The sequence below is a fragment of the Lepidochelys kempii genome, chromosome 12, assembly GCF_965140265.1.
Source record: "Lepidochelys kempii isolate rLepKem1 chromosome 12, rLepKem1.hap2, whole genome shotgun sequence".
NCBI classification, from domain to species: domain Eukaryota; kingdom Metazoa; phylum Chordata; order Testudines; family Cheloniidae; genus Lepidochelys; species Lepidochelys kempii.
The window spans coordinates 16,456,389-16,473,628 of NC_133267.1; the positions used below are offsets into that span (position 1 = coordinate 16,456,389).

The 17,240-nt window shown below is 41.2% G+C and overlaps 2 protein-coding genes across 4 annotated transcripts in view; both read right to left on the minus strand.

The window, feature by feature from the left end:
- Positions 1-6,568, minus strand: part of HEATR3 (HEAT repeat containing 3) — a 39,897-nt gene extending 33,329 nt beyond the window's left edge. For 2 of the 3 annotated variants that reach the window (XM_073307670.1, XM_073307669.1), the window contains exon 1: positions 1,028-1,284. In XM_073307670.1, the coding sequence (XP_073163771.1) occupies positions 1,028-1,162 (135 nt within the window). In that variant the 5' untranslated portion in view covers positions 1,163-1,284. Of the gene's footprint in view, positions 1-1,027; positions 1,285-6,479 lie in introns of those variants that run through there. The other variant, XM_073307671.1, reaches the window with a different exon arrangement.
- CNEP1R1 (CTD nuclear envelope phosphatase 1 regulatory subunit 1) lies at positions 4,101-13,870 on the minus strand. Its single transcript, XM_073307672.1, has 6 exons — positions 13,690-13,870; positions 11,143-11,214; positions 9,024-9,097; positions 7,423-7,532; positions 7,263-7,317; positions 4,101-6,657 (listed from the first exon to the last, which is right to left on the minus strand). The coding sequence occupies exons 1-6, from the start codon at positions 13,868-13,870 to the stop codon at positions 6,616-6,618; spliced, it is 534 nt and encodes a 177-aa protein (XP_073163773.1). The 3' UTR covers positions 4,101-6,615.
- Between the last annotated feature and the right edge of the window lie 3,370 nt (positions 13,871-17,240).

Sequence of the window (17,240 nt, forward strand, 5' to 3'; positions counted from 1 at the left end):
AGAAGTGGAAATATGAGTTCACAAGCTAAATTATGCCTTAGTTGGCATCACTGAGACTTGGTGGGATAAATCTCATGAGGGGAATACTGGTATAGAAGGGTATAGCTTGTTCAGGAAAGACAAGCAGGGTAAAGAGGGAGGAGGTATTGCGTTATACATCAAGAATATATATACTTGTTCTGAGTTCCAGGGGGTGAGAGACAGACCAGTGGAAAGTAATATAAGGAAAGATAAAATGGACAACAAATAGGGGTGATGTCATGGGAGGGGCTACTACCGCCCACCAAATCAAGAAGAGGAGGTGAATGAGGTACTTCTACACCAAACAACAGAAATATCCAGTACACAAGACCTGGTAATAATGGATTAACAGAAATATCCAGTACGAAAGTTTCAGAACCACTGGTCTAGATTTACTTGGTTCTGCCTCTGACTGGACTTGACTTCTCAATACACTTGTATGATTCTATACTGACCAGATGACACCCCACCACTTGGTATGTGACAACAACCTGTGCATTTCTCTATCACAGAAGGTACAGCCCACATTGTAGCTCCTTTCCCTCTGAAAAGATGTTGCAGGGAGGGGAAAAAAAGTCCATCTCCCTGTATGGCTAGCATACACATCCCGGGTGGGAAACTGGCTAGCTACTGCACACCACAAATCAAGCCTGAGCCAGGTGCAGAGTGCAGCCGCTTCCGGCACAGACACCACAGGTCCCCTCCCAGATTCCGGGGAGGGTAAAACCAGGCTCAAACAACCCCTACCCATCAATCTGCCCGTGCCTGCACGGCTCAAAGCATGCCACTGAAGCCACACACAGGCCTTCTCCTCCTCCATGACACACGTGGGCGGGGGGCCCCGGCCCACAAAAGGAGAGGCCCCCTTGCTGGGAGAGCTGCTTGCACAGCACTGGCCGAGTGGGGGGGGGGGGGGGGGGGGGGGAGCAGCAGGGCTCCAGCCTATGCCCAGCCCCCCCGCCAGACCGACTTGCGGGGAGGAAGGGGAGGAGCTGCTTTCGCTTACTTTCTCCAGCAGCTCAGCGGCCGAGGAGCCTCCATCGCCGTCTTCCCCGGCCGGCCCCTCCCCGCTAGCGGCCTGCTGCGGGCCGGCTGGGGAGAACGGGGCTCTCCGAAACCTCCTGGCTTTGCTCTTGCCCATGGTGTCCGCCCGCGGACGGCGACGCGGCGACCCTGCCCTGCCGGGCCGCAGGAGAACGCAGAGCCCCCACGTGTGCGGCCGCAGCCCGGCCGGCCCTGACCCTGGCGCAGGCGCGGAGAAGAAGGAGCGGCTGGTTGCCGATCCGCTAGGGGGCGCTACGCCGGCCAGGCAGCGTACGCCGTGGCGTACAATAGCGCCCTGGGCTGTGCGCAAGTGCGCAGCTTCCCGCCGGCTCCCCGGGCCGGTAGCAGGACACCCAGGGCACGGGCAGCGCCCCTTGCCTTTTGAGAGACTCGGCCCTGCCGGGCTGCTGCTTTACCAGGATAGAAGGAAGGAAGCTAAACCCTCCACTCCTTCCTTCCGAGGCTGCCCCTGCGACATTTTCCACAGGTGGGAAGAGACGGGCAGGGGTGTTTGTCTTAAAGCTCCCCCTCCTAGAGTCACAGCTTATGAGGCTTTTCCCTGGTGGACATAGCGCTGTCCACACCAGTGCTTCTGGTGGTGTAACTTATGTCACTTAAGGGGGTGTCTATTTCACACACCTGAGGGACATAAGTTATACTGACAAAAGTGCTAGTGTAGACGTCGCCTATGTCTGCCTCAAATAGCCTTAGGCTATGCGTTCACTACCGCGGGATGGACGCTCTGGTGATCGGTGCACCGGGGGTTGATTTAGCGGGTCTTCAGAGTGCTTTCCGCTCAACCCCAGTACTCCATTGGGAAGGAGAGGAGCAAGGTAAGTAGACAGGAGAGCATCTACCATGGACCTAGGGCAATATAGACCCCACAGTAAGTTGACATAAGCTACGTGGGCTCCAGCTACATTGTTCGCATAGCTGGAGTTGCGTAACTTAGGTTGACTTACTGCAGTAGTGTCCACATAGCCAAAGGAATAGTCTTTGTTCTAGGTTTCTACAAACCCCATGTTTTACTCAATGACTAGGGGCTCCTAGGCTCTCCACTAGATACAAATAAATAATAAAACATCTTCTGAATCTACTACTATACCCTATCAACTGGAGTAAACTGCATCTCATTTGTTCACAGCTGGACAGCATAAGTGATTAATGGAGATGGATACTTCTGCACAACTAGAAAAGGAGTACTTGTGGCATCGGATACATCCGATGAAGTGAGCTGTAGCTCACGAAAGCTCATGCTCAAATAAATTGGTTAGTCTCTAAGGTGCTACAAGTACCTTTTCTTTTTGCGAATACAGACTAACATGGCTGTTACTCTGAATTCTGCACAACTGTGATGTTTCATTCAGTGGACAAGTTTGCTACATAATACAGCTACAAAACATGCACATAAACCGCTGCAATATCAGATACAAATTGTTTGGATGCTTTTTTTTAAATCTGTCCCTAACAGCTGCATATTTACTACGGGCTGTTATAGAGTAATCGAGACCATGGCAGGACTTAAAGGAAGGGTGTAGGTTTTAAAACTTTGTACAACAGCAGCAAAGGCAGATTAGATTGTTAAAGTAAATACTTTTGAATTATTGTCCTTATGTTGTATCCAACCCTGGAACCACAGAGTGGAGCAGCACACAATAGGAAATAAAAACATCCAGATTCCGACAGAAAGTAGGCAGATTCTTTCTAAATTATCCAGAGCTATTATCCTTGCCTTTTACATGTGGCACACTGGTTTTAGTTTTTGCAGCCTTAATATTTTTCCATTTTATAGTTTGCAACCATGTTTGAAAGTTATCTCCCATAGTTATATACAGTGTTGGTGTAGCCGGGTTGGTTCCAGGATATTAGAGACAAAAGGTGGGGGAGAGGTAACATCTTTTATTGGACCAACTTCTATTGGTGAGAGAGACAAGCTTTCGAGCTTACACAGAGCTCTTCCTCAGGTCTGGTTTACACTACAGACCTATACTGGTATAACTGCCACTCAGGTGTGTGAAAAATCCACACCCTTGAGCGACATAGCTTGGTATAACTAACCCCCCGTATAGACAATGCTTCCTCAGCAAGAGAGCTTCTCCTGCCGACATAGCTACTGCTGCTCCGGGAGGTGGATTAACTATGCCAACAGGAGAGTTCTCTCCCATCAGCCTAGAGTATCTTCATTAAAGCACTACAGTAGTTAACACATTTCAAGGGCCATTCCAGGTGAAGTGGACCGTAGCGGTGTATCAGTAAACTCTTGTATGAACTCACACAGGAATATGATAAACGACCAAAAAAACACTTTCGGCACTTTACAGCTGCACTGATGTAGCTGCGCTGCTCTAAGCCGATGGGCAAGCGCTCTCCCATCGACTTAACTACTCCAGTCCCCACGAGCGGCTCTAGCTATGTCAGCAGGAGAAGCTCTGCCACCAACATAGTGCTGTCCATACCAGCGCTTATGTCAGTGTAAGTTAGAGCTTGGTCTACACGACACAGCTTTTAGCGACATGGCTGTGTCGCAACGGCTGTGTCGCTAAAAGTCATGCGGTATAGCTGCTGTTTGTTGGCTCTCCCGCGGACAAAAACTTCCACGTGCAACAAGTGGCGTTTGCTCTCCTGCCGACAAAGCGCAGTTCATACTGGCACTTGTCGTGGCAAAACTTTTGTCTGCGGGGGGAGGTTAATACGTTCAATTGCCAGTGTAGACATAGCCTTAGTCACTCAAGGGGGGTGATTTATTCACACCCCCCCAACTAATATAAATTATACAGACATAAGCTGTAGTGTAAACAAAGCCTTAATCACCTGTGGATGAACACTTCACAAAGTGACCACTCTATCTGACCTATCAGTCCTCATCCTCGATGGAAACCTTCACAGCACTTTCAAAAGATGAGCCTGGGAGCTAAATTCATAACTTTGCTAGATGCTCAAAATCATGAACTGAACCGAGACACTGGCTTCAACAATCTGTAACCCAACACTAACAACCCTCAAAACTGGCTCCTCCACTTCCTTTCCGTGCTTCCTTTCCGCACTCCCTCCCCATGACTGGATTGCTGTTAACAAGCCATTTTACCTTGAATGGCCCTTGAAATGTGCTAACTACTTATGCTAAACAATCTGTTCCACCTTGTATTTAGTGAGCTGTAGCTCACGAAAGCTTATGCTCAAATAAATTTGTTAGTCTCTAAGGTGCTACAAGTCCTCCTTTTCTTTTTGCGGATACAGACTAACACGGCTGCTACTCTGAAACCTTGTATTTAGCTGTGACATTTCCCAGACCTGAAGAGCTCTGTGTAAGCTTGGCTATATCTACACTACAGCACTTACAGTGGCACAGGAGACGCTCTAAGCTCTCCTGACGACATAGAGTTTAGAACGGTATAACTTAAAATCACTCAATGACTTGTTCAGACTGCTCTGCATACCATACACTGAAATGCAAGTACAGTATTTATATTCCAGTCGATTTATTTTATAATTATATGGTAAAAAATGAGAAAGTAAGACTTTTTCAGTAATAGTGTGCTGTGACACTTTTGTACTTTTACGTCTCATTTGGTAAGCAAGTAGTTTTGAAGTGAGATGACACTTGGGGGTACACAAGACAAATCAGACTACTGAAAGGGGTACACCATTCTGAAAAGGTTGAGAGCCACTGATTTAGGCATTCCAGGGAAGCTGGATGACCTGCAGATCATTAGTTCAAATCCAGCCAGTTTGGAAGTGACTAAAAGTAATTTCCGTCTGATGATGACTCAGGAGCCTACATGAATATGTTCACCAGGAACTGGACAAGGACCCACCATATCAACAAGTGGTCATATCACATTAATGTCTATGGCACCCTTGTTAGCACCCAAGTACATACTTAAGTGCTTATTGAATCTGGGGCCTTCCTGAGGCCTCAGAAAGGACAAAGACTGAATGGAGATAGAGACAATACCTGCTCTAGGCATGAGAAGGTGCCTGGAACAGGGTTGAGGTAGACTGGTGGATTATTGTAGAGGGACCATGGGCTGCAGCTTTCCATTCTGTCCGTATTTTGGTGACATCAATATCCAGCATTACAAACATGACATTTCACAAAAAAACAAAAGCCACAATACTTCCGTCACTGGAGTCTTCAGCTGTTCATAACTAAAGTACATAACTGTTCAGCTTTTGTCACTTCCCATCCTATATCTGCACATTTGTCAATTTATAATACAAAAAACCCCAAACATACTAACATATATAAAGTATTTATTTAATGCACATATTTACCTACAAAATTTACATCAGTTAAAAACAATGGAAGGACAGAAGTACAAAACCTTTAGGAGCAAAGGATTTTATTGCCTCAACTGAGCAAAAATTTAACATACATAAAAGTCAAACTATGCTCACTTTAAGAGGCAGCCTTGCTAATCTTATCTGTAGTGAGAGGTTACTGTGCCGGCAATAGCTTTTTGTTTTTATGCTGATGTATGCTCAATTAAATTACAAAAATCTGAAACAGGTAAAAAGGCACCTTGAACACTTAAAATTAAACTGTTATGATGATTCTAAATATTTCAAGGACTATTGTACTATGTATACACAACAGCCACACTTAGTTTCTCTGAACACTTTAGAGAGTTTTATTAATTTATTTTGTGGCACCGATCATATATTTCCTTTATCAAATTATCTGAATCCAACGTTAAATATTTGCAATACTAGTTGCATGGCCAGATTATAACAGGATAAAATCCACTCTTAAAACAGTGTGATTATTGAATTCAGATACAGTGCAGAACTTTTATAATCTGAAAGTATATTTAAGAGTTTTTAAAATCTTAAAATAATTAATTAAAACCAGGTTGTACTGTGAATTAGATGAAAGCACTGAATTAAGGATAACCACAGTGAAAGTGGCCGAAGTACTGTACATAGACAGACAAGTGATACTTTAACATATTTGTAATATTCTTAAACATAATAAGACCTTTTTTCCCCACCATAGATTTCTCTTTTAAGTCTCTTTTGTTTGCGGATTCCAAAAATATTGTAACCAGGAATGAAAGAGACCACTGTAATTAATAAAAAGCTCGGGGAATGGCAGATAAGCATCCCTTTAAATACTGGTTCATGAGAACAAGAATTCACACAGCATGTATTACTCTTTGCTTAACATTGGCATTGATTTGCTATTTACAGTAGTTTGCAAAAAACACATTATAAGAAACAAACAAGGTTTGGTTTCCAAGTTTAACTTAGTAACCAATTAACATACTTCACTGCATGTTTTGCTCTACCTGAAGAACAAAAGTGACACTAATACTGAAAAAGAGGTAATCAAAAGTAGCAAAAGCATTGATAACATGAGGATAGTCAAAAGAGAATTTAGACAAATATGCCAGACGGTAATATTGCACACTTACGCTGTCAATTGTAAGTAAGACTCTCACTCCTAGGCGACTGAAAACCAGTCCTGTTTGACTTTTTGTGCCCCACTAGCTTGAGAAAAGGTCATTTTTGGTTTCCATGGCAGTGGACAGAGTTGAAGGAAGATCGTGATTATTGAACATGGGGCCTAGGTTTCAAAATTAGTTTTCCAGTCTGCAAAAGAAAAATTCAAGTTCAAACAAACCCTGAAATTTAACATAGCCTTACTACAAAGGTGAATATTATCTGTGCTAATTTCTCTTTAGTCTGCAACAACAGGAGTGAGAACTAAGAGTTTGCATCCATGGAACCATTAAGTAACTTGCAGTTTCATATTTTAACCATACATTATTTGTAAAAATGTAAATATGCACTCTTAGGCTGTCTACCCTTTAACAGCATGTAGAGTACAGGCACTACACACGTGCAACATGCTGCAGTAAAAGGCTCTGGCAACAGGGAACTGCCAGAGCTTCTCACTGCTGCAACCTCCCCACCAGGGCCTTTCCCTGCAGTAGAGAAAGCTCCACTATCAAGATACTATGCTGCTAAAAATAGCAGGATAGTATCTCACAGTACGTGGGAGGCACTGCTTAGGCGGTTCATGCAAGTAAGCCAGTCTACACACCTAAGCCTTGTCTCACCATCTACATTGCTATTTATACCCGTGCCAGCTGGGAATGCAATGTCTGTTCAGGAAGAGAGAGCAATTTCCTCTTTTTTGCATTTATTCCTGCCTTAAACATGTACATGTAGTCAGTGAGACTAGAGTCACTTACATCATCACAGGACATATTATACTCTGCCAAGACTGTTCGACATCGGGCTGCTATGCTGTGTGAATTTCGTCAAAGAAAAGTACTAAACAAAGATTTTATGTGGGCTGCAGTTACAGTAAGAATTACCTCAACTTTCACCTGACAAACTATCAAAGGATACATTGATGGTGCCACCACTCTTTTGTGTATGCCAGCAAAGAACAAGCCTATTAGAGTAATACAGCTAATTGTGAAGAATGGATGATTCCACAATGATGTGAAAAAGGACACCTAGGAGAGAAATAAAATTATCTTGAAGAAAAACTATTAAAAGATTCCGTGATTGAAGGGACATCATCAAGCTGGAGACCAAGTATTTCAAACCGGATGTTTAGGCCACTAATGTAAACTGGAATAGATCTCTTAAAAATTCCCTTGTTACTCAGAACTTACTACTCCTTTGTAACCCTGCTACTCTTTACAAGAAGTGCTTCTGCCAAACATTTTCCCAATGAATATCCCTTCTGTTTTCAGATATTTTGGAAGGTAACAGAGAAAATATTCTCCGATTTTCCTGGGAGAAGTCCCAATTAGAGCAGCTGCCCTACTAAGTGATATATACTGTTTAAGAAAAATAACCAAAGTAAAATTTTAGATCTGCTATCCATGACGTTATCCCTTTTAAAGTGGGGACAAAGAGTGATAACATCTGAAGAGAGTTTTAAAAAACTGTGAGATTCGAGGGTATTTATTCTTCAGCTTCTGATTTGATAACATTTCTCATTGTAGTAGTGCTGTTTGAGTCTCTGCAATTAAGCTAAGTTTCTGTTTTAAAGTTCTATGGGAACAGTCTAAAATTAAAAAGTACTTTCCTGTTAATGACACAAAAATAATCAATTGTTCATCACTCATCTTGTATTTTTCTTTCCACTTCTGAATAAAATGTAATAGCTCTAGCTCAGTTTATTGCTAAGGTATAAAAATGAAAGTAAGTGAGGAATCCTTTACCAATTTTTCTTCAGTTTGGTGGTAAAGCGAATCTCCTATATTCCACTCAGAAGTTCTCTTGCACCATATAAAGTTCATTGAACAACTATACTTTCAGATTCAGTTTCACAGATACAATGTAGCCTAGAAGTCTGCCATCACTTCAATACAAGCCGCAAATTTCTGGTCTGAAATTTAGAATACCAAGCCTCAGGCCATTCCACCCACACAGTTTAGGAAAACATAAATTTGATCATCTTGGATATTCACGTTAAACAAAAACTTAAATGCATAGCTTGTGTATACATATCTAGGGTGACAAATTTTAAATTGTTCCACTGCTACAAAAAGTTATTTCAAGGAGAAAGGGGGAGATATTTCCAAAGTGCAGAGGTACATAAGAAAAAACGTTTAGGACTAATTAATTTGCTACTGTTCTCACAAGTTCAATTTTGTTGATCATGGATCAGTCTAGTTGAAGGTGGCCTCAGCCGACTATGCTCTATAGATAGACAGAATGAAGTTATTCTGGGGAAATCACCCTTATTCAGCACAGCTGTGGAATGCCTCAAAAATTCTTAGTCGCCCCTCAAAGTGCGATACCTGTGATGTAAATAATCCACTGAATTTGCTCTTTGTCACTAGTGTCTTGAATCAGTCAGAGAAATAACCCTGCTGTTAGCTTTTCACTCTTCAAGGCAGTCCACAACTCCTGACTACATACACTTTGTTTTTATTATCTAAATTACAAACATTATGAGACATTTAATATTTCAACATTAGAGTATAACTTACCTTCTGTGTCTCAGGATCTATTAACCAGTTCCAAGCACCCGTTGCTGTGCAGACTGATACCACTATAAGAATCACTGATGAAAAATAAAGGTCATAAGCAACACATCTGGTTTATATTTATTAGAAAGTATTTAAGGTCTCATGAAAAGCTTTGAAAGAGATTACATTCTATTTTATTTCCCCTCTCCATTCTTGATTTATAAGAATGTCCAAAGAAGAGCGAGATTTATTTGAAGAGTTCTACCCGCATATCATGTTTGTTTCTCATCTGGACTCCCACCTTTCTATATATGCAGTCAAAATGGAAGGAAATAAAAAAACGTTTTACCGTTTAAAACAATGCAACCCTTTCAAGAGTCTATCAGCCTCCTAGAGAGGACAAAAAAATAGTACCAGATAGTGTTTTGTTAAGTAAAGACATGCGGGGGCAGGGGTGGGGGAGAGATATAAGAGGTTTCTACTAGATACACTGATTTAGAAACATTAGTCAGAAAATTGAGGGAAAGTAGTACACAATATCTTTCTTGAGCACTACACTAAAAACCCACGCAGTATTCTGCACGTAACTTCCAAGGACCAATAACACTAAAGTGCCAGTCCTGCAAGCTGCTCTGCGAGGAGGCAGGCAGCCTCGCCAACTCTTTCAATTTCATTGCAAGTGTAGCAGTACTCCAGCTCTGGGAGGCAAGTGATTATGTGAGAACCTCAGCTTTTATTACAATAAAGTTTTATTTCCAACCCTCCACTCATAGTTGTGGATAAAAGCCTGAAAGACATGAACAGTGCACATTCTCAAGGTTTAAACCTCACTGCTGGTAAAGCAGACTCGTGATGTCTTATTTTGGGGGCTAGTAATACTGATAAAATAAAAACGGTCCAGTTAGGAGCTGGAATTTGCACATTCGAAGGGGAATTTAAAAAGTTTGTATGCCATATAAAATGAAAGGTATTTCTCCAGTTTCACACAGAAAGATAGTAAAGATCTACCTATATCAATACCAGTTTTCCAGGAATAAAGTAGTTATTATACAGATAACAGAATTATGAAGTCACTAGATGCCACATCCAGTGTTTATTTAAAACTTCTTCATGAGTGTGCTTTAAGTCAGTAAAACTTTAGCCTGCATTTAAATATATTTGAACAAGTTTGGAAGAGATTGCCAACAGTTGGAAAGTGAACACACCCATTAAAAAAATAAACTATAGGACCAGTGAACTTAATATATTGATTTTGGGGGAAACTTTGGAAAATATACTAAGGAATAGGAGAAAGCTATTGATAAACAAATGGTTTTAAGTTATCATGGTGAAAAATAGCCCAACTTGGAAACCAAACCCCTATATACAATCACAAAATAGATACAAGAATGAAAAAAGGTAGTGCAGACTATGCCTACACTAGAGAGCTTACAGTGGCAAAGCTGTACCTATGCAGCTGCACGCCTATAAGATCTCTCATGTAGCCACTCTATGCTGACAGAAGAGAGTCCTCCTGTTGACATAATTAAACCACCCCCAAAGAGCAGCAGTAGTTATGTTGGAGGGATCTCTCCCGCTGACACAGCGCATGCATACTACCACTTATGCCAGTGAAACTTATGTCACTCATGGGGGAGGGAGGGTGTCACACTCCTGAGCGACATACGTTTTGCTGACATAAGTGGTAGTGTAGATATGGCCTTAATCACAAAGCCTCAATATGCCTCGAACTTGTCCTGAAGAATTCCTTTTAAAAAGACTAATTCAGTCCTGGCCTTCTTTGCTGAGACTGCCTATGAGATCATTATCATACTGATTACACTTCTAGCTTTGTTGTTCTTGCCAATATCTACTTTTGAATAGCAACTGTGCAAATGTTATAAGCGTTTTGTGCACATAGTATAGTTGCAACAACATAAATCCATTATTTTACTTTTGCTATTTTTTGTAAAATTTGTGTATGTGTGGTACCTTCAAATATTTAAAAGATTTTTAGGCTCAGATACAAAGTATATACAGTAAGATTTTTAAAGCACGGGTTTGTTTGTGTAAACACAAATCCATAGGCATATACATGGGTAAATGCCAAATGAAGTATTAAAGAGTTAATCCAACTTCTCATTTAAAATATTAAGCTTACTTCTCCAACGTCCTGTAGCTGGTTGCAAACATGCAATATATTCAGTAAGTCTTCTTTCAAAAGCCTTGAGATCTGAGGAAAAGACAGACAGAGATCTAATAAGTCTTGGTCTATTAGTTGACCTTTAATAGTTAATGCCTCAGATTCTGTTCTGTTACTTATGCCCTGTGCAGCTCAGACTCATAACTTACAAAGGAAAGCTGTAATGCACTGATGATGTAGTGATCAAAAATCACTTGCGTCTCAGATTAAGCAATAGTTAACGGAAAGATGCTTAGCACAGCATATTAGCTTTAGAATTTACCACACTTTTTGGTTAAGCTCCCCACCAAGAAGGAATATATTAAGTGACAGGTATTTCCATATACAGAAGAGATTAGAATACCTTGACATGGTATCCCTTTGTTAATCTAAATGCAAGCCATTAATATTAATAGATTAAAATACTCTAAAACAAGGTATATTTTGAAATGTAAAATGTGTCAGAAAACCTTGTTACACTCCATGGTCTGTGTTAATGATAGATAGAGTTTGGTATTTTGTTTGTGATTAGAATGACACTATCACCATAACTCACTACAAAAATTCTTACCTCAGTTGGCATCATTTGAGATTTTTAATAGTCCTTTCAGTTTCAATAATCTATTTTTTTACATGCCACTCATCTTGGAAAATGAAAATACAATAATAAATTATTTAAGTTTTAGCCAGCTTTAGAATCTGACTCATGAAATAGCATGTTTGGTTTGCAACATTACAGGGGAACTATTTAACATGAAGAGAAGTCTACTTTAGAAATATTTTCAGATAAAAAAAAAAAAAGAGTCAACTGTTCATTTTAACGTCTGTGAAGATTTCCTTTTCCAGCAGAGAAGTTTTGGGCCTAAAACTGTCCCACTAATTTATTGTTTGAAGTTTGATATTTTTTATTAATAAAAGGTATATATACTTCAAATGTAAGCTGGCTTCAAGTAACAACTACTATTCTTTGAAAGAATTTCATGTTGTATTAGAATGTCAAGTTCTAATAAAGGTGACAATGCAAAAACTACAAGAAAAATACCTTCATTAAAATGCATGCCTGTTACTGAAGTATGTACTTACTCTAAAATATACGCAGAGATTATTTCAATGTTTATCAACTGGAAAAAATGTAACTACTTTGTTAACCAATAGAAAGCATTTGTAAATTAGATATGATTTTTAGTGTTTTAAATGAAGCGAATATAAAAAAATAAAGGCTTGAGCTACATTTTATAAGTCTTGGAAGCCCAAATTAAGGACCTCTTTCAAAAAAAGGATGGGTTTGGTCTTTAAAAATGCGTGTCTACCAGTTCTAACCAAAGGGATAATTCTGATATTTACAGTGTTAGAATAAGTGTTGACAGTCACCTCAGTATTCCCATAATTTCTAATATGTCTGCTAATGTATCTACATCTTGTTTGTTTTATATATGACATTTACTAATCTATCTAATCTTGAAGTACTGGTGTATTATTAAAATATTCTCCTGTATTGATTTTTTTTGAAGAAAGCAGTTTTAAATTCCTTTTTAATATCCTTTGCTACAAATCTGCACCAAAACTTAAAACAAGGCTCTGTTTTAGCAAATAAGAAAGTGAAGCTCAGTGAGCTGTATTTTTCCTGAAGAAAAGAATTCCTTGGTTAGATTATTACATCTCAATGTATTTGAGATATAGAATGCAATTAAAGAATTACAGCTGTGTTGAATACATAGCTTACATTCAAAAAAGAAAAGGATTAGTGAATATTCTATGACAAGTTTCCAACTTGTACAGCAAATCTCTTATCAACGCAGAAAAAACAGACTTAATAGACCACACTGTAAAAGCCAGGCTCGGTCATGAAACAACCAAACCAAAGAAAGATGACAAAAAGGAAGTTTTGCAAACTACTGGAGATCTTTTAGTCTGTTCCCGGTGGAGAAAGCCGATGCACACACTCTCGTTCAAATAACTTGGCTCAGTTAAGAGTTAGAACTTTCCCCTTTTGCAACCGAATCCACTTTCTATCGTTGTTCCAAGCGCCGCTTGCAGAACAGGAACATGCCCCTCCTCCATCAATAAGCGAGCAAACAAAACATTAATCCACGACTCACCGGCTCCTCGCCTTTGAGCCATCCCCCAGGGCGTGAGGCTGTGGGCACCAGGGACCTTGTCCTGGGGCAGGTCTGCACAGCGCACCTCTGGCCCTACAGAAAACCGGAACCCCCCAGGGGAGGGGCGCCGCTCACTCCCGTTCCCCGCCCCGCACACCCTTCGCTGGCTCCCGCTGTCACTGGGCCACAGGACGCAGAACGTCCCTCCCCACTCCGGGGCGGAGGTGGGGTGGCCTCGCAGTCCCCCAGCTGCTATTGGCCAGCGCCCTGTGACGCCTCCCGCTGCAGGGGCGGGAGTCGTGGGTCAGAGGCAGGAGTCCGCTCTGGGGCGCGGGAGCCGCACAGACAAGCTCCCCCGCGGCCCCCCCCAGGAAAGGAGGAAGGGTCACTGGGCCCGGGGGGGCGGGGACCCCGCGACCCCAATTACCTTCTGCCTGCTCCAGCGAATTCATGGCGGGTGGGGGAGGGCGGTCACCACGCACGGCCGCCCCCTCCTCAGCGTCTGGAAGCCGCTCGCATCGCAGCCCAGAGAGCCGGCTCCTACTCCCACCCTGCGCCCCTTCCGCAGTCCCCCGTCCGCCACAACAACGCCGCACCTCATTGGGCATCCCCTCCGGGTCGCACCCCTCCCTAGCAAACCCCATCCCCATTGGCTGGGAAGGGAAGGGGCGTGGCTGCAGGAGGAAAGATTCCAAAAAGCGCCGGGGGTAGGACCGGCTCGTGGCAGCGCTGTAGCGTTGGACAAGAGCGGCGCGCGATGGAGCTGCGGGCAGGAGCCCGGCCGAGCAAACTGTGCGGCTGTTGCCTCTTTTTTGTATGTGTCACAGCCCTGAGGGCATCGGTCTCCACGTGCAAAACTAGAGCGAGGAGGAGACGCCTGATCCAAAGGCCATTTGGAATCTATGAAAAGACTCCTTGGTCTCTTACACTTATAGTCCTAGGGACAGTTCTGCAATTCTTTCAGACTCTTCCCCTAAAAATGTGTGCTGGATAATTTCCCATTTCAATAAATGTATATCCTTAATGTTAAGTACTGTAAATTCCTGCATTGGGTTGTGTGTGTGAGAGGGGGGGAGGAAATACATTTTAAACCAAATTTTTATTTTATGTTAATCAAAAAACTAAATCTTTATGAACTATTCTCGGATGTGGAATACAAAAGGCCAGAAGAATAATTGCTTGGGTTGGAGGTTGCAGCTGCAAACAAATGTGAGAAATTCTCCCATAGTTCTTTGTTACTGTATTTAATACCTCTCTTTTCTGTCCTGCAATCTGGTCCACATGACAAGTCAGTCACTATAGCTGGGGGTTAGATTAGATGATCCCTGTGGTCCCTTCTAACCGTATGATTCTGTGAACACCTATTATATTGGCACACTGACTGTATGTTTAATAGGTTCCTGTTTAAATATGTAGTCCAAAAAGCGATATAACTTATTTTGGTAACTTTATTTTACCATCAAACCTCAGTCTTGTTTTAGTGTTGCAAGTAGGTTTGATTAGTCACGAGGATTAATGAGTTGATGTCAGCCTTCAATATATGTAATAAAAATAACAAAGTTGAAGTGCCCCCTTTGAGTAATGTCAAAACTCCACAGCGAGAGCCTAGTTTTCAGGATCATTTGAAATTATGTTTAGTTTACAAAGAAGACGCTTTCAACACACAGCAGGGATCAGAGCAACTTACATGTGCCTGTACAACCATGTAAAGTAGTGGCCTGTGCAATGACTAGGGAATGCAAAACAAAAACCAAACTCCCTGTATTTTATATGTATGGATTTGATTTTTTCAAAGCCAACAAGGTGGAAATTCACACAGATTTATTCCTTTTCTGTCTCCCATCTGCTTGTGAAAGATATTAATCATTGTCAGGAATAGCAAAGTGTCTGGACCACATCTACCGTTCCAAAGAAGCATGCTACTACGGACCCAAAAAGCCAGCCTCATGGTTTTGACCTGCCAGGCAGACTTTGGACCACATTGAACTGCATCCGAATAAACCATGGAAGATGAAACTACTTGTGGAAAATCAAAGACTCCCTTTCATGCAATTGCGATGAGAACATCCAACCCATCCAATCATAATGCAGTGCCCCAAATGTGGATTCAAAGGTGAATTGGGTGAAACCCATGACATCACAGAGGAGGCCTTGAAATGGTTTATGGATATACAACTGCATCTATAGAATGATGTTCTGCAGATGCTGCCATATGCTTGGGAGAGAGGACAAGCATCTGAAGAGTAGAGAAATTATAAAAATGCTTGGCTGCTACCTCTACACTATCATGAAAGATGCCTGAGTTTAATCTGGATTACTTGTTTGCTCTTTAAATGTAGCACTCAGAAGATGGCTTTTGTTGATTTCTGCTTAGAAAAGACAGCAACTTTTAAAGTTTACATTTTCCTAGGGCTGGGAGTCTCTCTTGAACTATTAGCGGTCAGCTCTCATGGCCTCCTCTGACTTTATTAAAATTGTTGCTGCTCCTACAAAAATGTTGGTGCTTGGCCTAATCCCTTTCTCCCATACATACAGCAAAGTTTTCTAGTTAGTGTCACATTTTCCTTGGACCAGTTCAGAAGGTGAGATCTCTAAACCATACATCTATAATAGCATTACCTGCTTTGTCTTTAGTTCCATAATAATGGGTTTGGAGTGGTGTCCTGTATTAGTCAAAGGGAGAAAGTTGGGTACCTAGAAGGTAAAGGGGAGCCCCTACAGATGCAGATTCAACATAGGGAGAAGTGAGTGCTTAGTGAATGAAGGGTGTTCCCCATCCTGACTATGCCCTAAGAGGAGATTATGGGGCTGGAAGGTAGAAGAGAAGACTGCTTTGCACTGTCCTTAATTTTCTGATATTGAGAAAGGAGAAGAGATGGATGCTGTTGTTGCAGAGTCCTGTGAGATACACAAATGTCAAATATGACATGAATATATTGTTGATAACTATAGGTTGATTCTTCTGGTCTTTAAATCAGAAAATAAATACTCTTTCCTCACTAAAGACAAGTAAGGCTAAAAAATGTACCTTTGTTTACTCCACCTCTGTTTGTCCCAAATACAAGACCAACAATAACTCCTTAAACTTGTGAGACACATTGTCTAAGGTCTACACAGGGAAATTGACTGGAAATTTTTGACATCTCTCTATCTATGATTAATTATCTTGTTCCTTCACTACTGTATAATGTCTCTTCTGTTTTAAGCCCTGAAGGATGTGAAATGAAAACCATGAGATATAATCAAGGAATGTATGGACTATGTCCACTAAATTTAGAGGAACTGTAAAAGATTTTTGTTTTTCTAAATGATTGTTAGATTCTAGAAGTGATATAAATTGTGTGGAATGAGAATGAAAAAGCATATTGAAAGATATAAGCACCTACTCTGTGTATACATTTAAAATATTAAAATAAGTTACTTAAAGGGGACATTCCAATTAATAGTCTGGGTTAATTCAGAAAGACAGTAATTGAAATAAAAAATAAAAATAAAAAGCCTCCGAAAAGAAAAGGATAAAAGACACGTGTTATACACCATTGCCATCTACTGGATATCAAGGTAAGTAGCATAGAAACTGAGGGAGCAGAAAAGTGAGAGTCTGACAAATGTCCAGTACAAAATAAGTGACTTGCTCTCCTCCAATTAAAACTGAAACAGTGGAACCTCAATGTGGAACTTCAGAGTTTGCTGAACCCATCAAAGAAGCTGCAGAACCCTGTAGTGCTATTGGATGCTTATACCAGCCAATAGTCTTTCCATTCTCTTAAGGTTACCAGGATTAAGAAGAAACTTTGTTTCAGAGATTGTATTTCTCTGTGTTCTTTAATGTAAGTAACTGAAAGTTATCTTGCTGCATCTGCAGTCTTTCTGTTGATGCCCCAAGGAACTATATTTTGGGATTTTAACAATGTATTGTTATGTTATATTGTTAAAATATGTTAAACAATGTTTAACAATAAGAACGGCCATACTGGG